At 47.2% G+C, this 25,185-nt stretch overlaps 1 protein-coding gene across 8 annotated transcripts in view; it reads left to right on the top strand.

The window, feature by feature from the left end:
- Positions 1–25,185, top strand: part of KDM2B (lysine demethylase 2B) — a 1,898,564-nt gene that overhangs the window by 1,832,558 nt on the left and 40,821 nt on the right. For 7 of the 8 annotated variants that reach the window (XM_069619583.1, XM_069619582.1, XM_069619578.1 and 4 more), the window contains one exon: positions 7,522–7,740. The exons of the other annotated variant lie outside the window; for it this stretch is intronic. In XM_069619583.1, the coding sequence (XP_069475684.1) occupies positions 7,522–7,740 (219 nt within the window). The remainder of the gene's footprint in view (positions 1–7,521; positions 7,741–25,185) is intronic. 8 annotated transcript variants of the gene reach the window in all.

The following is a 25,185-nucleotide window of genomic DNA, read 5'->3' as shown; positions in this document are numbered from 1 at the left end:
CATAAAAGCCCTGCAGTGCCCAGTGCCCCCAATCAATCCTACACCCCACTCTTCCCATGCTGGCCCAGATAACACCAATGCACATTTCTTATTCAAAAGGGCAAACAAATACAGACAGTTACTTTTCAAACTCTATCTTGCTTTTCCATCCCACAAGAGACTGACAGTAGAACACAGGAACAAGCTTTTTGCAGAGAAGAGGCAGCACTATACCACCATAGCAGTGAAGAGCTAGCAACACCAATGTATGCATCAACAGAGATGCAGTTGCACTGATGGAAAAAGTGGCAGACATATTAGGTAAGTACCAACTGAGAGGTAGCAACAGAGAGCAGCACTGTCCCAAGGCAGTGGAAATAACATTGAAATAATTATAAAGCAATATGACGAGACAGAGGAATCAATAGATAGTGCAGCGCAAAGTGTGTGCTATATTAATTTTTGGGTGCGTGCCACTCTTTGACAAGAGTGCATCTCTCAATGTTAAATTATTACATACATTCAATCTGTGTTTCTATGCGTTTGTTGAAATAAAATGTATCTCGTCCATTACACATACACAATGGCAAGAGGACATTCGTGACATTTCATTTTAGTAACTCCTGGTCAGAGGAAAAGATCTGAAACCAAGGAGCTATTTTTTAAATGGCTTTTTGTAGATTTATGTTCCAATTGTGTAAGTTTTGCTATGTGCTAACCAATGTTTAAAAAATAATTTGTTAGTCATCTACGGGTCAATATGTGAGAGTCGGGTACCCAGGTCAGGTAGATTTGCAAAATCATGTGTAGATGGTTTGAGTATTGTCAGCGTAGTGTAAGCATGTGCGGCCGGAGTGGCTGATGATTTCCAAGAAGGCGATATGGGGTATGTAGAGGTAGGCGGCCTCCTTTATGTACTCGACAGCTGATGTTGTGGGGGCTTGTACTGTAGAAGGTGTGTCATGTCCAAAAGAACAGGAACATGCTCCAACGTAGTTATTTTTTATTGCAGTTTTGTGTCGCCCCCCCCTATCTGGCAGATGTTGGATTCCTTTGCCCCCCTCACCCCAAGTCGAAATCTGTGTTATGATTTGTGCGTCAAGATGCTGTTTTTCACAGAGTCTCAGAGTTGATGGTAGATTCATTTTACCAGGATCTTTAGTGAAGGGATGTGGTGGAGATGGAGAAGTAGCTTGCTGGGGCATTATTGTTAACTGTGGCTTCCGTATCTAGAGGGTTGTTTGTTTAACTTTAACAGTTTTTGAAGGCTTAGATCAGTTTGTTTGAGGAGTGGTTAAAAAAGAGGGGGGAAGAGTCCAATCTTTTGGTTAATGGCTGTGGAGATGTTTGGGGACCCATGCGTCTTTGGGTGGTTCTGCTGGACTGACAGAAAACTCACAGTGCCTGGTATCAAGGTTCTATGTGCTATCCTCATAACTGGGTTGGGTGCTGTAGTTCTCCAGCATGGGGTCTGGCATGGATTCACATGCTCATGAATATTCCCCGTTGTCAGGCTGGGAATCCTCAGTAAAGAAAAAATCAGTTTCAGTTTCGTTTCTGAACTGTCTTTCTACTAGTAACCAATCCCTGGTCTCTGGGTCATACTGCCCCCAGCCAATGACTGCCCTCTACCTAAGCCCCTCCTCTGGCAGCCATCTTCACATTTTTACCACATGTTCAAGTGTTGGGAGTCCTCGTGCTTAGCTCTCGAGCTTCTACTGCGCATTACATTTTTTCAAAGAGTTTACTCTTGTTTTTTCGGTCAGTTTGAGCCTCAAGCTCCACCGATTCTTCTTCCGATTAACGGGGACCCGTTTTGGAAATTTCTACACCCCTCAAGGGCAAATTTTCATTGAATTACACTTCTTGGAGGATTCCGGAAGACCTTTGAGGCCTACCCCGCGTTGGACATGGCCCAGGACAAAGGAGATTCAACGCCCACTGGATCCAAGCTGTTTAGTAACTGCCCATGATGTGGACTGCAGAACGTCTTTAAGGAGGACGAACACTCCTGGTGCCTTTACTGCCTGCACGCCGACAAGTCGCACGTGGGGGCGGACTGCATTCTGCAAGAACATGTCTGTCCGGACCATGAAGGACCGTCGTAAACGACTCGCTGACTGGCTGGAGGTCGAAGAGCCCAGCAGCCGGTGAGAAGAAGTCTGAGCGGTCTTCTAAGACCTTTGATGGCGCTCCAGCGATTGGGGGCCCAACAAAAGGCAAAGCACCAAGTCCTCGGGCACCAGGAGCACCGTTGGTACGGGCTCCTTGGCTGCCAGGCAGGGCGCGATGTCAGACGCCGTCAACCACGAGCCAACGCTCCGGCTCGGTGAAAAGGAAGTCGGAGAACCAGGGTAAGCTTCGGGAGAAGCCCCGGTTGACCCTGACGGAGAAAGCCTGGGGGGGGGAGCAGGGACATTCCCCCCCGACCCCCCCCCCACGGTGAAGGCCTCAGACGCATCCAAGGTCGTGATGGCCCTGATTAACCTGGCTAAGGCCTTGATTGAGGGAGTCATGGCGACCCCAGTGGAGACTACTTCCGGGCCTAGAGGGAATCGTCTTTCCAGCCTACCCAAAAGACCCCTGGGATGAGAAAGAGGGGGGGGGCACGGTAGCCCTAACAGACTCGGATACCTCCTCCGAGGGTGAGCTGTCTGGCGTCAAAGCTATTCTGGACAAGAAGTTCGATGACGTCCGGACCTACGGGAAGGATCCCGACGAGGCGGACGTAGAAAGCGACGGTGGAGCTGATGAGCGGCAGGCCGTGGAGGAAACGGAGGACACCATGCCCCAGCCGACACTACCGTCGCAACCGATGCTTACGCCGCAGGAGCAATCTTGATGGCTTTGCAGACCCTGTGTACAGAGATGGACAAGGTTGCCCTTACCCCCAGCGGACGATTCAGCGGCACCTGGACCGTCGCAGAGCCCACCGAACAAGCTGAGGCAAGTCCATCCTCCACCTCCCTTCCATCCTTCACCTCCATCCCCTCTGCCGAGGGACGAGACGGAGACTGCGACGACGGGGACTGACGACGGTGGCGACGATGGAATGGATCTCCTGTCACCTCCCGTCCCGAAATTGGCTCCTTTCACGCTATGATCGCCAGGAACAGAAGAGAGATTTCTTTACCAACGACGGGAAGCCTAGAGGAAAACCGTACTCTCAGTCCCGCTGTTGGACGACATATGGGACGAAGCGCTGTCCCTTTTGAAGAACCTGTCACGGCCCCTGCGAAGAGACCAGTACGAGAAAAAGTACCGGGTCCCGGTCTCCACTCCTATGTGCCTCAGGGCGCAACCGACCCCGGATTCAGTGGTCTCTGCAGCAGCCAACAAGAAAGCAGCAGGGGCGACGGCGTAATCTGGGGAAGAAGCTAGATGCCATGGGACGTCGGGGTCATCTCGTCGGTAGCGACGACCATCAAGGCGGCCCTCGCGATTGTAGCCCGCTATGACAGGGAGCTGTGGTTCAAGATCGCTCCTATCCTGGACTTCCTCCCGGACGACACGAGGGCGGAAGCCCTGGAAATCCTGCAAGAGGGTGAGGTGTCTTTGGATCACGGTAGCTACGGACATTGCTGATACCGGATTTCGTCAGATGGGCAACAGTGTTTGCTGGCGCGGTTGGCTCAGGACCACCGACTTCCGTCAGGACGTGCAGACCAGGGTACTGGACATGCCCTTCGACGGAAACAACCTGTTCGGTAAAGCAGTGGATGAGTCACTGCAGGCCATCAAGGCGGACACAGAGATGGCACGTGCCTTGGGCACTCCATCAGCGACGGCCGTCCTTTCGGACCTCCGGAGGCAAATCTCAAGGTGCCTCCAAAGGATTCGGCGGCAGCTGCTTGTCATACCGCCAAGCGGCCCGTTCCTTGTCGCAGGAAGCTTACACAGGCCGCAGCAAGGCCGGTGGATACCATCGTCATCGCCAAGGAGCCCAGGGTGGCAAGGCCACAGTGAAACAGGACTGAAACGGCTGTGACGTCGGCCCCCACTTGAGCACCCCGGTGGGAGGCCGGCTGGTGAATTTCATCGGCGTGTGGGAGTCCATCTCCACCGACCGTTGATTGCTGGATGCCCTGGCCCACGGGCACACTCTGGAGTTCCAAAGGAAGTGCCCCAGTTTCCCACCTGTGACCAGGAAAGAAAACCACGTTCCACAGCTGCTTCTGGAGGTACGAGCCATGCTGAGAAAGGGCGCGATTGAACTCGTCCCAAAGAGGCTCCGGAGTATACTCACGGTACTTCCTCTTTCGAAAGAAGACCGGCGGCTGGCGGCCGATCCAAGACCTTTGCAGCCTCAACAAATGCCTCAAATCGCAGAAGTTCCGGATGGTTACCCTTCAGCACGTGCTGGAACAGTTGGAGGAAGGTGACTTCCTATCGCGCTGGACTTGGAGGATGCCTACTTCCACATCCCCATGCACAAAGGACATCGAAACTTCCTATGTTTCGTGGTCCAAGGGTGGCACTACCAGTTCAAGGCCCTGCCCTTCAGGTTGAAGTCGGCGCCAAGGGTCTTTACCAAGTGACTGACTCTGGTGGCGGCGCGGCTGTGCCTGCAGGGGATCCACGTATACCCCTACCTGGACGATTGGCTCATCCGAGCAAAGTCAAGAGAACTCGCCATCGACCACATAGTGAAGACCGTCCGCCTGCTCATGGAACTGGGATTCTCGATGAACTTTGCGAAGTCCCACTTGATACCGTCGCAGGACGCCCTGTTCCTGGGAGCCAGACTCGACACAGTGGCACGGTTCACCTCACCGTCGGAGGAAAGGACAAAGGCCATCCTGGGCAAGGTACAACGGCTGTTAACCATGGAAGTGGCCAGGGTGAGGTCCATCAAGTCCCTGCTCGGCATGATGTCATCGTGCATCTACCTGGTGCATCTGTGCAGGTTGCGGATGCGGCCCCTGCAGGAGTTCCTCGACGCCCGTTGGATGCAAGTGGCGGGAAGCTTCGAAGATGAGATCTCCCTCAATGAGCCTTTCCGTCAAGCGATCCGGTGGTGGGGCACCCGCGTGCATCTCGTGGCGGGCATCGACTTCCAGACCCCAGCGCACCAGGAAACGGTGACGACGGACGCCTCCCTGGAGGGATGGGGAGCGCACACTGGAGATCTCCAGGCAAGAGGCCTTTAGCTCCCGGAGGAGAGGTCGCTGCACATCAACGTCCTGGAGCTCCGGGCGGTGTTCTGGGCCCTTGGGTCTTTCCTTCCGTCCCGCAAGGGCAAAGTGGTACGGGTCTTCACCGACAACACCACCACAAGGTTCTACATCCGGAAACGGGGAGGCACCAGATCCCCAGCCCTATCCAAGGAAGTGCAGGATCTGTGGCACTGGGCCATCGCCCAGGGGATGTTCCTGGTACCTTTTTCATCTGGCAGGAGCAAAGAACACAGTCGCCGACTCACTCAGCAGGGAGCTGCGCTCTTGCCACGAGTGGGAGCTTTGGCAGGATCAAGTGGATCTCCTATTCCGACAGTGGGGCAATCCAAAGATCGATGAAACACCAAGTGCCGGAGGTTCGCCAGCAGGTTTCCCCAACCGGGGAGCATGGGCGATGCATTCTCTTTCCCCTGATCCTCGTCGCACCGGCGTGGCCGAGGCAGATATGGTTCCCGGACCCTCTGGACATGTCGGCGTCGTTGGCTGGGGGCATTATGACCCAGAGACCATTGATTGGTTACTAGTAGAAAGACAGTTCAGAAACAAAACTGAAACTGATTTTTTCTTTACCGAGGATTCCCAGTCTAACGACTGGGAATATTCATGAGCATGTGAATCCATGCCAGACCCATGCTGGAAAACAACAGTTACAGGTAAGTATTTTCTTCATTTTGCAGCCTAAATAAGGGAAATAAAATTGAAACTCATTGTCATAATCCTGTACTGGCAAATGTCCATACCGACAAATCCATATGTATTGTGAGTTGTCATAGAAATGTGAGTAAAGTTGGGAAAAATAATGGACTTTTTAACCCATCTCTGTTCAGAAGATATGGAGCTGTTTGGGGAATGCTATTTTGTCTTTTGGAGGGTAGTTTTTCCTCCAGATTTTCTCCAGCCTCCTGTTCTTTCTTTAGATTGTGAGATTGATGGTGGAACCGTCTATTGGCTTTTTTGGGAGTGCTTGAAAGGCTTGTTTGGGACAAGTTCATGATGATTTTGAGAGAGCTTCCTCTCTGGTTTGAGGAGGAAGTGACATTTGGAGGTTTCTACTTTGTGGGATCATGTCGGTCTTATTTCTTTCCCTGGTCAGATAGAAGTAGAAGAAGCCCTGTTAATTTTTAGTTTGGACTGCTAGGTGGCACTTTATAAACCAAAAACGATTCTATTGGAGGACAGGTTCCAATGCAGAGGGAGATGACTTGAGGAAGGACACACAGCTTGTGAGTGTTTAGTTATTTACCCACCCATTGATGGCCCATAGTAATCCTTATGGCCGTTCCTACCAACTACCTGCCTCTTGCCTCCCTAAACACTTCCTCCTGTGATCTTTTTGAGCTCACTCTCTCAAGCAGTAATATCAAACTAGCCGCCTGCCAGTGTTTTTTTTTTTTGCATGCAGTCTGCTTATAGTTAAGGACTCAATTGCAACTGTAAATGGCTACTGGTGTAATACAAACGTATTAACCAAGTTTGCATTCAGCCTCTTGTTTTGTACCTCTTCCATGCACTCAAATCCTGTTAAAAACATTATATGCCCAGGTAATCGCTCCATTTTCCAGCTGTTGCAATCTTATGCCCAACTGGTACCATTCTATCAGTTCCTAGCAAGTGCCTACCCAAAAGCCTAAACTGTTGGCTTTGGCAAAGCTTGCTATATGATGTAGCTGTGTTGAATATGGTGACCGGGGTAACCGGGAGGTGGAGTATGGTTATTGGGTCTGCCACACTAGTGATGCTTTTGTTGCAGAGATCTCCATCTTGGGTGTTTCTGGCTGTGTGGATCCTTTTACTAAGTGCTTATAGTTCTATCTGTATTCACTCAAAGGGATTTTGGTCACCATGTTCACAGCTAAATGTTGATATCTCCCACTATGATAATGTGTTGGTGGTTCACTGTGCACTTAGCTACTGGCGATTGGCTCTGATGTTGTATGAAAGGAGTTTGTAGATCAGGAGGAAGTCGAGTTTGGATGTGTGCATGGTAGTGCAGATTGGGAGCTCAAGCATTCTGGGGTGGTGGTCAGTAGTGATACTGTAGTGGTGATTCGGCCTTTCTTGAAGTATGATTCCACCTTTTCTCTTTCGGGTTTAGTTGGCGAGTTTAACCAAGTAGTCCAGTGGGGCCTTGTGTATTACAGCAGAGTAATCCTCTTTTAGCAAAGTTCCTGTGATGAATAGTAATTCTGTTTTGTCTACTCCGAGTAGGTTGTGATATCTGTAATATTTGGATATGGAGCAGGTGTTGAAGTGGCTTCTGATGCTGTCATTATTGCCCTGTGTGGTTTTTATGGACTTTGTACACGCCACAAGATTTGTATGTGATTTATAAGGAGTGTGTTATTTCTTGTGTCATATTATACAGGTCAAATTGACAACAGAAGTAAATTACGCAACATCATTGACCTACGCTTGGCTGGTCTGGACATTACAGATGCATCACTACTGTTGGTGATAAGGCATATGCCTTTGCTCTCCAAACTAGACCTAAGCTACTGCAACCACCTCACTGACCATTCTATCAATCTTCTCACTGCTGTAGGGACATCTACCCGGGATTCCTTATCAGACATTAACCTATCAGGTGAGAGAGATTCATTTTTAGCTCTAAAGAAATGTGTGTTGATTGAGATGAAGAAAGGTAATTGAATTTTGACTTGCAGCATTAGTAATCTTTTATGACAGCCTACAATGCAAATATGTATACAGACTGTTCAACATTAAGGCCTTCCTCCCTCCGAAGTTTGGGCATTCTGTGGCTTGTGAATCTGTTTAGTTTGACATGATATGAATACTCTGCCACCTAGTTCTTGATCTGGAATATTTGAAGTTTTATGCAAAGTAAAAGATAGTATCAACAGGGGTGTTCTAGCATCAGTAGATCATATTTGCAGGTGCCCAGAAAGCTCCTCTAAATAGATGCAAACAGATCGTTTTTTTCAACCTATGATACTAACGGTTTATAGTGAATATTTCGAATGACATTTTTTTCGAATGCAAAAATGTCAAAAAAAAATTAAGTGGAAAAAAATGTCGAATGTTTTTTTTTCTTTTTTTATGGGGGGTTCCCCCCTAAACCCCTGTTTCTTTTCTTTAACACTTTATTTTTCTTACAAAACCCCGCAAAAAACGTATTAAAATAAAAAATAATACATTCGAGAAAAAAAATCGACTTTATTTTTTCGACATTTTTGCATTTTGAAAAAATGCATTCGACATATTGACTGGACACCGATACTAACATGGAATGGAGGATTGGAGAAAACAAGCCAGTGAGAAAGAAGAACCCTTTGCACAGATATCACAATGGTCTCAAAATACTGCAGTAGTCTTTACTGCAGACGTTGCTACAGTTTCAAGACGTGAATTAGGGACAGGTTGTATTGAAAATGACAGTTTACAACAATTGATGATATGATATGATATGGCATTTGTAACGCGTCTATACACAAGTGTTTCAAGGCGCGACGAGGCAGGGGGGGGAAACAGACAGCGATCCTACTAGGCCAGGTGTCATTCAGATCGCGCAAGTGCAAGGGTAGAGGGGAAGGGAAAAGTGCATGGGGGAAAGGGAGAGGGGAAAGTGCAGTACAGGGTTATTAGCATACAGGATAAATAACAAGGGCCAGCTGGTGGCAAGTGCGAGGTAAGTGCAGACAAGTGCTGGAAGGGGGGCTGTAGGGATACAGACACAGTCCCGCAGTGCAGGGGTTGCCGGGGAGGCAGTGCAGGGGAGAGTGGCTGGGCCAAGGACCAAGAACGGTGAGTGGCCCAGTAGCAGATTCAATGCAATTTCAGTAGTATTAGCAGGGGAGAGGGGGAGAGCAAGCTGAGGCAAAGAGGAAGGTTTTGAGGTGCTTCCGGAACCAGAGATGGTTCTCCTCAAGTTTCAGGGAGGCAGGAAGGCTGTTCCAGAGGGAGGCCCCTGCAGCGGAGAGAGATCTGCCCCCAACTCGTTGTTAAGAGAAGCGGCTGACCCTGAGGGAGCTGGAGGCGGATGAGCGAAGAGCTCGAGAAGGAAGATATTTAGGAAGAGAGTGTTGAAGGTATTTTGGCCCAAGGCCCCAGATGGTATAAAGCCTCTGGTTTCAACTGTCACTTGGATAAAATGCCATTAAAATGTGTGCACAAGCCTCTGGCAGAGAACTCCCAGGTTGCTGCTAAAAACTTGAAAATGGGTGCAGAGCTGAGATCACACAAGGTGGCCATAATAAAGGTGGTTTGGGCCCAGCACCCCAATTAAAAGGGCGCAGAGATGTACAGCTGCAAAATACTAACCAACCACAAAACAAACACTGTCCTGAAAAAGCAGGCACCGATGGACACTATGCTGAAAGTCTGCCACTGATAGACTTGGTACCAAAATACACAGTACAAGGACGCGCATCTGTTAAGGTGTCCCCAGGATCAAATAATTAGTCAGAATAATACTGAATGATGGAGGACTCAGGTGCACGTCGAAGCCCAGCTTTAATCAAACAACAAATCCAAGCCGGGACAGCATAGAAGCATTTCATTCTCGTAGCTCTCATATTTTCAATGATTGCAAGCAGGTTTTGAACAAAAACTTTGTTGGCAATGAAGTCAAATTACACTATCAGTTTACAAAACCTACAGGGAAGCTAGGTTGGTTAATGGCTCAAACTACATACAGGATGTATTGGAGTTAGTCACTCTGTTGGTAAATACCTATCTGATATCTCTGTCTGGACCCATCCCACTGTTGATACTACTTCTACATCATACTACATCATTACAGGGACAGGTAATTGGTTGGCGCCATCAATCATGGGTGGTGTGGCAAGGGGACTTCTCATTGGTTGGTATCTAGTTTACCATCCTTCGACACCTTGACAAGGCATCCAGATATGAGCGAGACGTAAGTGGGGGAAAAGACCTGATGGTCTGCCATACTTCCAATTAAAGAATACACCCAGTCATCCCGAGGCGATGAGGCTTTCCCTATCCTTTGTACTCTGCCTTCTGTGCCGTCTGGTGTCTGTGTGCATGCAAAGGGAGTTCTGTAAGTGTCTTATCGATGTTTGGCTCGTAATGAATAGCCAGTGTTTTCCCTATTTGGATCATGTATTAGGGTACCATGTTTGAGAGTGGATGTCCTATTTATTGAGGTATTAGCTAATTCTAATGCGCATGTTGTTTTCTTCGTAGCCACTTATAGCGCTAGTCAGTTACTTTCTATGAAGTCTTTTGGCTTACTGACCTTGTGCACCTGGACATCAATGGTTGTTTGTGCTCTTATTAAAATGGATTTACTTGGGAGTCTTCCGCTTCTCGTACTGGGAACCGTTATCTTGTGCCCGTGTTCCGTTCATCTATTACTCCCTTCCTTGTTTCCTGTCCATGGCTCGGGCCGTAAGATACTGCTTGGAGTCTGCACGAGTTTCTACTATACATTTGTTTTTGTAAATTCAACATCTTGAGTTCTGTGGCCTTGCTAATTCTGAGACTTGCTGCGTCCCCTGCGTTAGGAAAATAGCTGCATTCCTGTTTTCCTGTTTCCCTATTAGCGACCCATAGCTGCGTTCACTAGTCTAATAGTCTACAAAACGGTGATGTCCATGCCTGTATATTCGGCATCTTATCTACCTATAATTCAACTGCCCCATCAGTGTAGTGAGTCCCTTTGCTGGTATACAGGAACCTCTTGTCTTTCTCGGGAGGATAGCCCCGCGGCATCGTGCTCGCCTTGGAAGCAAGACGATACGAAGCAACACTGGTTCGATCCCCGGGTCTGCGCTTAGAAACCTATGGGTATTAAGCACGTTATAAATAACCCATCATATATCATACTATGTTGCACTATTTATACCGCGCACTATTTGCGCACTTTACAAACCACTGTCATTCCTTACTTGTGTCGCACAATTTAACTAATCTTTTATGGGAGATTGCATGCATATACACTTTGGTTAAGCGTATTGTATCATGGAGCTCAGTTTAACTGATATTGTTAACCATGGGGTGGTATGGCTGTCTGTAACGTTTCTCACCCATACGGTAATGAGTCGGGCCGGGGTAGAAGCTAATAAGATATATTAATCTGCGTCATCACAGAGTAGTAAGGACTACAGAGATGAAACCCCAATCAAGGCACGAAGATGCATTGGCACAGAACACTGTGCTTTAAAGGCATGGTCTAGTAAAATTTGTACTGTCCCCTACGGGTCGGCCATGTTTTTTTTAAGCCTAAGTGGCTCGATTTGAGAAAACTTTCCTATAGACCTTACCCGAGTTGTCGTCCATTATACGCACGCGAAAACAAGCACCAGGGAGCCGCCATTTTCTGATAATCCTATCTTTTCCCCGATCGCCCTGGCTGACCTGCTTTTGCGGCACTAAATCAATTCCCCTGCCCCTGAGCCTGACATTATCAAAACATTCATATTCCCCGCCTCTCCCCGTGACATTACTGTGCTGCGTAGGCAAACGCGCCCAGTCGTCTTCTAAGCGACTCCACACAGAACCCAGAAACCAACACAGATAAACTCACAACACAGCGCGCCACAATTCGGAATATGAAACTGTACTTTAAAATGAAACAGCAACACGGTACATTTGGTAAAGTACATTTATTTGACATTAAATGTTTAGAGAATATTCAGCAATTGACATATAAACTCCGGAAGCCATTTATTTTCTTTTATCTGTATCCGCAATAACTGTTCCGTTTCATCTTGAGTCACGCGCTGTTCCTTTATGGTACACAGGGTGTTCATTTTCGTAAAAAGAATCACTTTGGAAGCACGGTGAACTGTTCCATCAACTAGGCACTAGTCCAGCCAAAAGGTTGATATGTTGCTTCTAGCCACTAGTACAGCGTAAGGGCATGTGGGCCCTTGGCGATCGTCCCATAATATGGTGATCGTGCTCCAGTTGTTGACACAAAGCTGCAGGTGTCTGCTGAAGAATCCATCCGCCGGTGTCTCAAACAGATGGCAGTGGCAGAAAGGGATCAAATACCTGTTATGAAAACAAAAAAATGATAATTAGTCTCGCTAGCCGAACTTCATTAATATTACTCATTTTATTTATTACGGCCGATCAGAAACTATTTGCTTGCAAGGATAGTTCAATGGAGTATGTTCGTCTCTAAAATCAATGCGAAAAGTAACGAGATAAATCGAGGCCAACACACAATGATAAACGACAGTCTACATGCGTGAGGAATGATATGATGTATGATATGGCATGTGTAACGCGCCTATACTCAAGTGTTTCTAGGCGTGACGAGGCAGGTGGGGAACAAGGGCAGACAGACAACGATCCTACTAGGCCAGGTGTCTTTATGATCGCGCATGGGGAAGGGCTGTACATGGTTAGTTGAATACAAATTAAATAATAGTGCCAGCGGGTGGCAAGTGCAAGGTAAATGCCGGGAGAAGGGGCTGAAGGATACAGAGACAGTCCCGTAGTGCAGGTAGGCAGTGCAGGGAAAAGTGGCTGGGCCAAGGACCGAGATCGGTGAGACCAGTGGACCTGGATGCCCATGTGCCCACTACGAACAGTTTTACTTGCTTTTCCTAGCTCTTCATTCATTCATTTATTCATGCATCCATTCATTAAATCTTCATTCCGGTATAAAAGCGTGTAAAGATTTACTTACATTATATTTGAAATTTCCATTGTGTCTCTTCGTAATGCAGTCTGTAAAACGGACCGTGCTCTTGGCAACGATTTTTCGTATACTGACCTAAAATGAAACTCGGTCTAGTTTCTGAATTTTCTGCCTTATCGTCTCTTACGTTATTGCGCACTCCCTACAAATGTAGTTCTTTTGGCATGGTCCCTGTCTCAAGGTCAAAAAACAATAGACCCTTATACTTCCAGTGCGACTTGTGGGCCTCATCTGGGTGCTGTCCTTCGCATTCTTTATTTGCAACATCACGTAGTATAGGCATCTGTGAGAACTTGAAGTTTAGAATCCGTCTATGTAGTGCGCCTCAATGTGCAAATGCGAGCTGGCTTCTCTCCCAAATGCCACGGCCCGCTTAGCTGGCGCGTTCTAAGTGCCCCAATTTTGTCCCCGTTGTCTGCGAGCTTTGCAGCCCAAATTGAGACATTTAATTTTTGGCAGAAGGTCAGGGAAAGTATAAAGTACCACAGGAGTTGAGTTAAAAGTGAGATTTATTTGTTTGTTTTATTATTTGCAATACGCAAGCCTCCCCTCGGTTAACAGTGCGCAGCATTTACATTTACATGAGATGAGACATGAGAAAAATATATACATACACATATGTGAGGTGAATAGAGAGAATTCAAAGACGACACCCAGCTTGTTCGCCACCCATGATGGTGAAGGTAGGGGTTAGGTTTACAGGTACACTGTACAATAACATTTATTTACAAAAAGACAATCGTATTGCAATTATTTAAACCGGGATTTGTACTTCACAATCAGCTGTGCTTCGGGTGGGCATGGCACAGTCGCAGTGTTCGGTGGCAATGGATCACTGCTCTGCACAGAAACGTCCAAAATTCCATATCTGTGCTTCTCTAACACAGCAACAATAAGGCCTTTCACAAAGTCGAACTGCATTTCATCATAGACTGGTTTGATCACCCATTGCTTACTTCGTTTTGAAAACACCTTGGTGTAGCGAGGCATCCTTACTTTACCCCTAGTCCTAGATTGTTCACGTCCGACATTGCTGTTATGGGCCAAGACCGCTAGTAGAGTGCGATGTTTCATGCCCCGAAAGCTAAAATGCAAGCACTTTGGCCTGTACTTTAGGCACATATTGTGGAACACCTCCAAATCTCCTGTGTGACAGAATTCTGTCAGTCCTCTCAAATCTCTTGATAGAGTTTTGTCGAAAACAATATTCTCAATGGCTTTGTGTGTCGGTGAAGATGGAATCAACCACTTCTTCTTCCGTGCCTCCTCTGGGGACAAAGGGCCATGTTCACATTGGTGGAAATGTTCATTTGCTGTCCAGCGGTGAACGTTGGTACAGTGGTTCATCAGTGACCGCCATTTTTCAAGTAGTATTTCCACTGACCCCTCACAAGTTTTTGAGCTCCACCAAAGATGGTTGGTGATAGAATGTGACCACTGCAAAATACTTTCAAAACCTTTTTTTTTTCCCTGCAGCCGAGATTTTCTTATTGATTCATTTAGCAAGATGCCATACGTCAAATTGATGTTTAATATGTGGGAACTGCTCTCTCATTGTCTTGGCAATTGAAACGTGTCTATCCGTGGCTATGAGGTCGATGTGCATTCCCCTCGATTGTAGATATTCCACTGATTTTATAAAACCTAGTTTCTCCATGGCCACGGAGGATGTACATTGTGTTACCTGCACGACCACCAAACTCACAATTTTCTTACTATCCATGTCCTGAAAGTGGTAGGTGCAGTACTTGGCAGAAAATCCAGGGCTGTCGCACTGTCCATCGCCGGCTAGCCTGAAACCTTTGCCTTCGAATGTACTTGCTAGAGACAATTGTTCAATTTTCCAAGCATCACTAATGGCCGGAAACAGATAACCACGTCGGTATTTGTATTACAGCGCTTTAGAAATTAAATGAAGTCCCACTAACTGTAAGAAAGCCTCTAACTTTCTAAAACTGGAGCCACTAAAAAGTGATGCAGCTGCACACAGTAGATTGCCTGCAGGCAGACCATGAGAACCTATGATTTAATCTACAGGCGGCATTTATTTTGACGTTACTGCCTTTTATTTGACGAGTCACATTAATCAATGGCTTCCCACATACTTTCCCTCTAATGGAATGCACACATTTCAGCATACTTATAATTTCCATCAAACAACTGTCGAATACAATGTATTTGCTCTCTTTCATTAGACTGTCATCCTGCGTCAACGTTGTTTCGGCCTTTGACGTTGTGGAGATTTCAACACATTGGAAAGTAATATCGCTGATATCAAGTTCTGATGCGTCTATGGATGCTGCGGCTGGTTCATTCTCTGTCATTTCAACATCTATTACTTCAACATTGATGGGAGAACACAACAATGTCGACAGGTTTTTTGGTGGCAAATTTTTGGCGAGTGTAGAGTGTGTAAATTGATCTGCAACTACTTCAGAGCTATCTTCAATACATTCAATAACATCTTCTTGTGGTGGTGCGGTCGCACTGTAGCTATGGTCCAATGCAACTTTGCTGTAGTCTCCAAACACAATTAATTCATGTTCTGGCCATTGGACATGAGCATCTCGAGCCTGAACATGCCTCGCCTCAATTAATAGTTCCTCCATAGTGTACACGGTCTGGCAAGCCACATCTCTCATTCGCTTCACTGTCTGTGTGTGTATAGTTCTGACACCCACGGGTAACTGGAGGAGAGATTGGAAAAGGGATGTTCAGTTTGAACACAAGATGGAGTGTAGTAGAATTGACTGGAAAAAAAACATAAAATAGTCCCCAGCACAAACATTTTTTTAAAGTTATGAACTGTTTGTAACTAACCTTTTTTTTGTTTTTTTTTCTTTGCAACTTTTTTGACTCAACCTTCAACATCTGCATGCTGTAGCTCCGATTCGTTTCCGCATGTCCTCCCTTCCTCTTGTGCTGCAACGACTATATTTTCTGTATCTGAATAGACAGCACGGAATGAGGCTCCATCGTCTCCCTGAAACATAGTTCTTTCATTACTATGTATCAAAATATTGTTAGCATAAAACACGTGAGGACGAACATACAGGTACATCTCAATAGCCAAATAAGATTTAAACATTGTGTGCAACAATCAAACGACAAGTATTCGACCAGTGATGATCTATTTCGATGGAACTGTCAGTATCCATACCTCTGGCTCTGCATGGACTGCCATGAATGGTTGTATTGGAGAGGAGGCATCCGCATCTCCCTGAAACACAGTACTTGCATTAGTATGCTTTTCAATATTGGAAACACAACACACACTTGGGGTCGACGGCACAGTTACATATAAAGAGATAACCGCAAATGATGCATTGTCCAAAAGAATCAAGGAAAATCCAAATATGATCACATTTCATCGACTTATTTCAACGATTCCTTTACATCTGCATCATCTAAATGAGATGTTGTGATTGTGGTGGAAGCTCCGTCGTCTCCCTGAAACACACTACTTGGATTAGTATGGTTTTAAATATTGGAAACATAACACACACTTGGGGTCGAACGCACAGGTACATATAAAGAGATAACCGCGAAAGATGCATTGTCCAAAAGAATCAAGGAAAATCCAAATATGATCACATTTCATCGACTTATTTCAACGATTCCTTTACATCTGCATCATCTAAATGAGATGTTGTGATTGTGGTGGAAGCTTCGTCGTCTCCCTGAAACACAGCACTTGCGTTAATAGGGAAGAAAGTATAGCAAATGGAATCACGTTATATGATCATGCATGATGGAGCTGTCATTATCCATACCTCGTGCTGCTAAAGAATATCTATGGATATTGCAAATGTAGTGCGCACTTCCGAAAGCTGTTGCGCCGATTCGTATACTTGAATGTCAGGCTCTGCATCAAGTGCAGGGGTTGACGCTCCAGCTGCCTGAAACATAGTACTTGCATTAGTGAGGATTACAATTGTGAATACATAACATACACCTGGGGTCGACAGCACAGGTACATATGAACGGCTAACCACGAATTAAACATTGTGTAGAACAATCAAACGACAAGAATTCCAGCTCTGATGATGATGCTCGATGGAGCTGTCAGTATCCATACCTCCTGATGTTGAAAAACATCTAGAAATGTTGTAGATGTGGCGGACGCTTCAGCATCTCCCTGAAAGACGGTACTTGCATTAGTATGGATAACACTAATTATAACTGAAAACAAACACCAGTGGACGATAACTAAGGTGTATATCAATTGGAAAGCAGTAACCAAACATTCGGTAAAATAATTACACGATAGAATAAAACTATTAATTGGCATGCATAAAACATGTAGCGGATTAGCCTAGTAAGATTACCTGATACGCGCTAGAAGTGGTTGATAACTGCGACCACGTCAAGGATGTAGAATGTTCTTGCTTCAGATTCAAGGCATAGTCAAGAAGTTGTAAAGGTCAATTAATGATTGATAATGAAATGCCAATATTAAAAATAGCCATGTAAGCCGACATAATACTTGAAAAATGCTCAATACAGCACAGTTCCCTGTCCCCATATATATATACATTGCGTTTGTGGGTTATGAAATCGAAAAAGAATATATTGATAAATGTCATTATTCAAAAAACTATACACTCATATCAATATCGAAATTATTACAAGGGATAGAACACCTACAATACCAATTAATCCATTCGGCTACACACTACCGCAAGGCCGAAAGCTAAATCCGGACACTTGACTCACCGGTGGCGGAATGTGGACGAATAGAGTGGGAATAGCGTTTTCGCGCAATTTCCGTGTCCTTCGCCGTTTATTCTTCTTTGTTACCCAAGAAGTTGTGTACATGTCCAAGGAAAAGTGCTGGCTGCAGATGCGGTATCGATCACCCCTCTTGTCCTCTAAGACTTGTTGGACTCTACTTTCCAGCTCATCCAGTGGATATCCGCAATGTCTGACCCATTCTCTTATTCGATCAACAGTTTTCGGGAATACATGCATTGTAGTTCCTTCAGATTTCGCATGGGTCTTCGAAGGGCAACCGCTAATCGAACAGGCAGGCATTGTTGATAAATCTGAAAAGTAAATATCGACATTATTATACAATCTTCAAGAGTAAAGATTTGATACAAAAGTAAATGAATCATACAGTGATCAATGCAAGGTTTGTTTTGGTCGCAGGAACTATACCAGTTCATTATGTGCTGCTTAGTATTTGCATAAATTGCAGAAATGTATAATTGATGTGACTGAAATCTGAACATGTGACTCGTCCCTTGGATGTTCTGTCTTGCACGAGAAGGAAACATGCTTACATTATAGACTGGACCCCCCCGAAGGATGCAATTCAATGACAATAGACACAGATGAAAATAAATAGATCTATTGATAGCATAGCAATGGAAACTCAAGTCAATACCAATGAGACCAATGAACATAGCACTATTGTGTACTCTACTCGAAAATAGATAGAAATGAAAAAATCTGCGAAATATGACCAGGATACATGGCCTTACCTTGACCAACAAACAGTTGGATTCAGCAAGCAGAGCAGTATGTTGCGGGAGAATAGGTGGATGGCCACAGGTAGCGCACTGATGGGTATGCTCGAAGCGGTCACAGAAGTTCACGGATAGCACGACGACGAGCAGATCAGCATAGATCTCAGTGGTTCCCAGGTAGCACGTTCAGGAGTTGACTTGCAAAGCACAAAGATGTTCTCATGAGACATATCGAGTGGTTTTTAAAGTATTAGAAACTGGGGAGTGTTTGTGAATGAATGACGTGTGTATGTCGTGGTATTAGGGGGGCGGCCTGCTTGAAGGGGAGGCCTGGCCCCTTGGCGTGGGACACCTTTTGAAGTGTACATGCAGTTTGGCACCTTGGCCGTTTGTGCCCGTCACAGCCCCCCATGCCAGCGCGCATCCACCGGCGCGAACCGCCTTTGATACAAGGGGGTGGGATGGATGGCCCTGGGGCGTGCAGATAGGCACAGGAAGACTGCTGAATGGATACACACTTATGTGGATAGCAGGGGGGCGGCCTGCTTCAAGGGGAGGCCTGGCTGGAGACACGGGGTCTGAGGAAGCCATGTGACCGATGGCCCCTTGGCGTGGGACACCTTTTGAAGTGTACATGCAGTTTGGCACCTTGGCCTTTCGCGCCCCTGACAGCCCCCCATGCCAGAGCGCCTCCACCGGCGCAAACCGCCTTTGATACAGGGGGGTGGGATGGATGGCCCTGGGGCGTGTAGATAAGGCACAGGAAGACTGCTGAATGGAGACACACTTATGTGGATAGCAGGGGGGCGCCCTGATTCAAGGGGAGGCCTGGCTGGAGACACGGGGTCTGAGGAGGCCATGTGACCGATGGCCCCTTGGCGTGGGACACCTTTTGAAGTGTACATGTAGTTTGGCACCTTGGCCTTTCGCGCCCCTGACAGCCCCCCATGCCAGCGCGCATCCACCGGCGCGAACCGCCTTTATATCAATATACAGTATATCGCCTTTATATCAATGATAGTATATCGTTGCTTATCAATAACAAATGCCACATACCGGAGATTCTTGTAAGCACAGACCCACACTTCAACCGGTGTATTATAGTGGTCAAGACTGTATAATCCAATGGTAAATGTTAGTATAGATATATGTGTGACTTTTATAGAGACATAACCTACTGAAAGACTTTGAACAAGTGTGTTTTAGTGCATGCATTATCGAGAATATGTTATGTTAGCTTAGATAGATAGTGACCACCCTGCTTCACAGCAACCAGACCTTCACCCATTCGGAGCACAGATGTCTGACGTCCATCCTTGAATGGAGAGACACTTGATTCATTTAAAAAATAGAGACAACCGTTGTTAAAATATTTGTGGTGTTTTATTTTGTATCTTATTTTCATGACACAAAAATACAAGACTTTAAAGATTATACAGGTCAGGTTGCAGCACAGCGAGAGAAAATCCCCTGTACTGACCGCTGTCACTCGGGAACGTTTCTCTAATGGCACGAACAGCACAGGCGGGTATCACTCTTCGAACGCGGTGTCCAAGCCTTCCGTGAAGCCACCATGTAAAGGAACGATAGGCCACCAACCTGTACCACCTGTGAAAAGGAATGAAACAAACTGTTTTTAAATTACCAAGATAAGTTTAATAAACGTTTGTTGTCAATGACAATTCTTGTAACTAATGGCATTTTACACGGACAAATGCTATCTAGACAATGCACACTATTCAACAACTTACATGCGTTACAATGATATGTAGATGTAATTTTGGATATAGTAGAAGACCATGAAATAGGAGTGGCATGACAAGCAGAGTATACTTACTCGTTATTCGGATTACGAGGACGAATAGTTGCTCGAAGTTCGTGCATAAGCACCATCATTATTCTCAACACGGCCAGTGTGAGGCAGGCTGCCCTGAAGTCTGGCAGCTCGGTGATGCATTGTGGTTGTGGCTCGCCTTCCGAAATGTAGGCCAGGCATCCCGAGTTTTCTCGGCAGCAGCAGTTCTCGTCCTCAGTTGGCATTAGCTTGCACCGATTGCATGTGCACCAGGTGGAGACGCCGTCTATTCGACTAGGCCCAGGCTCTTCATCTGTTGATTCGTCCTGCCAACTGCCGTCCGAATCCCCACCGTTTTCGCGTGCTTCCCTTTCCAGTAGTTCCTCCTCGGTATACCCGGGCTCGTACATGTAGGGCATTATTGTAGCCATTGTGTGTTAAACAAACTAAAATAATGTATAGCGGTGGTACTGGTATCTGTTCACACGGGCTACAAGCGGCGAAGGTAGCTGACCAGAGCACTGAAACGAGTCACAGAATACTCAAAGTAACACAGAGAGAGGAATGGAATCGAAAATCGGCTGCTGTGTGTTGCGAAACGGTCTGTTTATACTGATTGAGGAGAGAGGCGTCCTGCCATTTCCTTGGCAACACGTCATTAGCTGAAGCGCAGCGAATGTTGACACGAGACGTGCTTTGGCGTTGGGAAATGGGCGGTACGAGTCTGCTGATGACAGGCTCAGGGGCGGGGGAATTGATTTAGTGGCACAAAAGCAGGTCAGCCAGGGCGATCGGGGAAAAGATAGGATCATCAGAAAATGGCGGCTCCCTGGTGCTTGTTTTCGCGTGCGTTTAATGGACGAAAACTCGGGTAAGGTCCATAGGAAAGTTTTCTAAAATCGAGCCACTTAGGCTTAAAAAAACATGGCCGACCCGTAGGGACAATAACATTTTTTACTAGACCATGCCTTTAAGTTCTATGGGCACCAAACGCACACCAAAAGATGAAATACATATCTGATGCTTGTGGGTCTGCTTAGAATCACATGCTGGGAGGGGCACTGTTGTGCTCGACGAGTATGGCAGCCTGAGTATCGAGCTCCGTTCTGGGGAATATCCTTTTCTGATGTTTGTTAATCTGCTTAGAATCACATGCTGTGCATAGTCCGACATCCAGTGGTCACCGCGGAGTATTGCATTTTGTTTTTCGTAGTCGAAAAGGGGACGTCGACAAAGCGTGTCTGTAACACTATCCCTATAATGACGTACAGTGTACCCACAATCCTTCACGCTTCGAGGTCCCTCAGATTGTTTTTTTCCACCCAGTTATTGGTCGCCTTTATGCGGCGCTCCTCGAGAGACATTGCAAAATCATTTCCTCGACCCTTGGTCGTTTACTATTATTTATAATCATACACATAGATCCCTCCCTCGATGTAGCTGCCAAGCTGTTCTCCGCCGCGCAAGATCTTCGACGGAGGGACGAGCGGAGGAGATCCTTCGGCGCTGCCGAACACGTGGCCTGGCCTCGCCGGCCTAACACAGTAGGGAGAGTGGGGTTGTGTGGTCATTTCTTTGCTTCACTCTAAGAATGCCTTTCTCTTTCCCCTCCCTCTCTTTCGAGGTCGTAATTACATTTAATGCCCTCAGCTATGGAGAGGACGCCCTTTAGGTTTTGTCCGGGCTGCAGGGGCAAATTTACCTGGAAGGACAAGCACAAATGGTGTAATCGTTACTTGCCCCTCGATCACAAAGAGGACGGCTGTGCGGCCTGTAAGTTACTTAAACCCAAAACCTTAAAGGACTGCAGGGTCAAAAGGTGGGCAGCCTATGCGATGTCTAGGTCTGACTCCTCGCCAGCTGCCGCCGTCGCCGAATGTGATGAGGACAGTGATTACACGGCCTCCGCAATGGAGGTTGTAGACCTCTCGAAGGAGCGTTCCCGCTCCTCGTCGTCCGTCCCCTGCCCCGACAAGCCCGGCTCACGCCCCGCTTATGGGGATGAACACCCCGGCGACAAGGACAAACACAGGAAAACACATAAGCACATACCCCACGGCACGCATTAGTCGAAGACGAAGGCAGCCATAGCGTCAACGGAGGCGTCGGGTCCACCGGCGCCTTCCGCCGACCGTAAGGGTCGCAAGCCCTCCCCGCCACCGCTTCCACGACTGGGCTTTCTGTAAATAAGGGCGCTAACCCCAAATCCTCAGGCAATGCGCCTCGCAAGAGTGCGTACGTCGCCAGTAAAGACTCGGCACTGCCTAGCCCGACGGCGAGCGATCCCTCGACAGAGAAGCTGATCACCGAAAGCCTTGCGCGTATAGCTTCTAAAGACGGCCAGAGACGGATGACGGGTGACACGTCGAAAACCGCTCACAAGGCCAAAGAAACACAGAGGACGCCGGAGGGTAGGCTGGGACAGGTCCCACCGTCGACAGAAGACCCTAGCCAGCGAGAAGGTTTCTCAGAAGGCGAGGGATGCTATCTTCGACGCTATGGGACAGAACTAAGCAACTGCAAGGAGAGGAACCTCCCTTTTCACTCCCAGACCGCTCTGGCCTACCTTACTGGACTGTAGAGAGGTTCCAGTCATGTATGGACAAGCTAGACAGGTTCATGGCCATCCCAGAAAATAGGACACCCAAGATGCCAAGGGAGGTACTCCAGGAGGGGCCAAGGGCTAAATACCCGAAGCTCTTTAACCCCCTATAGGAAGACATGACTCTTACGACCTCACTGAAGAGGACTCTCACTTCCAGGAAGAGGATGAGTTTGTGTATAATGAAGACCAACAAGAGGAAGAAGGTTTTCATGAAGGTGAGGAGGGCTACGAGGAGGACCCAGGTGAAGGTGGCTCACAGCCCTGACAGTCACCATCAGGGTCTACAGACCCCGACATTATAGACATTTCTTCTCCTCAGACCACACCGGTCAGGAACCCATCTCCAGTAGACGTTCAGCCCACCTTCAATGCGCTACTGAGGAAGGCAGCAGCGCATTTTGAAGTTGAAACTGGGGAGGTCACCCCAGATACTGATTTCATCGAAAGGATTATTAAAGGAAAAACCTCCCACTAGTCAAACTATTCCTATCCTCGCCTCGGTTAAGAGACGTCTCACCCCATCGCTGTCCACCCCCGCGCTGGTAAGAGGGGTCAATCCAAGAATCGAGTAATTGTTCTCACCCTCTCAGTCAGACCCATTATATATCAGGGGTCACTCAGTCCCGGACTCCTTGGCGGTTACTAACACAAGGAAGAGGGCTGGGGTTCCACTGTCAACCAGCGAGGCACCCCCAGATAAAGAAGGGAAAAAGCTTTATGCCTTGGGCAAAAGAATTTCCGCCTCGGCCGCGTTTTCAATTGGGATTGCCAATAATAATACATTGTTGGCAAGCTATGCCGATACTCAATGGGGAAAGCTTAAGCAGGACATCGGAGAAGCTTATTGGCTACAGTTAAAGAAGGAGCTCTGGTCAAGCAGAGCATCATTAAGAACACTCTTGATGCGGCAGAAACTACTGGCCGTTCTTTGGTGCCCGGAATTCTACTGAAGCGTCACGTCTGGCTTCGCAATTCCGGTTTCAAGGCAGAAACGCAGGAGTCACTCATTAATAAGCCAATAGAAGAGTCAAATCTCTTTGGAAGGGCTGTGGACGACGCACTGGAAAATGCGAAGAAGGAATTCGACACCATAAAGACCTTAGACCAAATCTCAAAGCCTCCAAACAGGCGAGGATTTGGAAACAAGTGCTTTTTTCGTGGCCAACGCCAGCAGCAGCAACAGCATTACACTGCAGGCAACTGGCCCTCTAATCAGGGTACCAGTAACCAGTATACCCAAAGAGGACAACGCCGCGGCAAGGGCAGAGGCCGGGGCTCCAGCCCCAGAGGCACCCGGCAAGTAACACCAAATGACCCGAAGGTTCGGGTCCCCTCCCATGCGTCTCCGTTGGGGGCCGGATAACATTGTTCCTATCAGCATCGGAGGGAATAACATCAGACCGGTGCGTATTGTCAACTGTAGCCCACGGGTACTGTATAGAGTTCAATCGGTCCCCCACCTACAGACCTCCAAGGGGACGACGCCTGTCTCCAGAACACCTCGTCATCCTCCTGCAAGAAGTAGAACAGCTGCTACAGAAAGGAGCAATAGAAGTCGTGCCCCTATCTCAGGTAATGGAAGATATTTATTCAGTATACTTCCTTGTACCCAAAAAGGACCTAACCATGCACCCTGTACTAGATCTGCACCCAGCGAACAAATTTGTAAAACCACAGAAATTTCGTATGGTAACATTACAGGAGGTAATTCCCCTGCTATCTCAGGGGGACTACATGACAACACTAGACATGAAAGATGCATACTTTCATATTTTGATGTTGCCAGCGCACAGAAAATACCTCAGGTTCATGATAGAGGGCAAACACTACCAGTTCAGAGGGCTACCCTTCGGCATAGCGTCTGCACCAAGGGTATTCACGAAGGTAGTGGCAGCGGCCCACCTGCTGTCATGATGCCTACCTCCAAGGTGCCAGACAAGACCCAGCTACCCCAGAGGTAGACATCATGTCTTCAAGGGAAGTCATAAAGGGCACTTTGTGTTAAAGGTGCTGAGTGTTAACTTACCTGATGCAGACCATGCTGCAACATCCAGGCCTTCTGAGGCCTGAATGGGACTACTTTATCTTTGGAACTACTTAACCACACGGGTGTGGTCAGGGGAGGAATACATACCTGAGAGGAAGGATACATACCTGGAACTACTTTGAAGGCTATTTAAGCCACGCCCAAGCAGCAACTCACGCTTCGCGTTGTTCTGCATCTAGCAGCTGGACGCTCACCGTGTTTGCTCCTGCATTCTGTCTTCTGCCACTCCTGCCAGCATCCTGGAACACCTGCAAAGAGAGAAGAGAAGAGAAAAGGGTAAAGAAGAGTCCTTACCTGCTAAAACCGCATTCCGGAGACATCTCGCCGACGGTCCTGAAAAGGAAGACATCCATTTAAAAGCACATTGCATCGATCGCTGCAGCGCCGCATCTCACTCACCTGGACAAGGTGCCACCACGTTCTACGGCGACATCTGGACTCGCAGACACATCACCGCGCCTAGGGAGAAAAAGAC

This window comes from Ambystoma mexicanum, chromosome 10, assembly GCF_040938575.1.
Source record: "Ambystoma mexicanum isolate Mex_15411 chromosome 10, UKY_AmexF1_1, whole genome shotgun sequence".
Classification (NCBI taxonomy): Eukaryota; Metazoa; Chordata; class Amphibia; order Caudata; family Ambystomatidae; genus Ambystoma; species Ambystoma mexicanum.
Note: the sequence above shows the minus strand (reverse complement) of the source record. Positions and strands in the feature narration are given on the sequence as shown.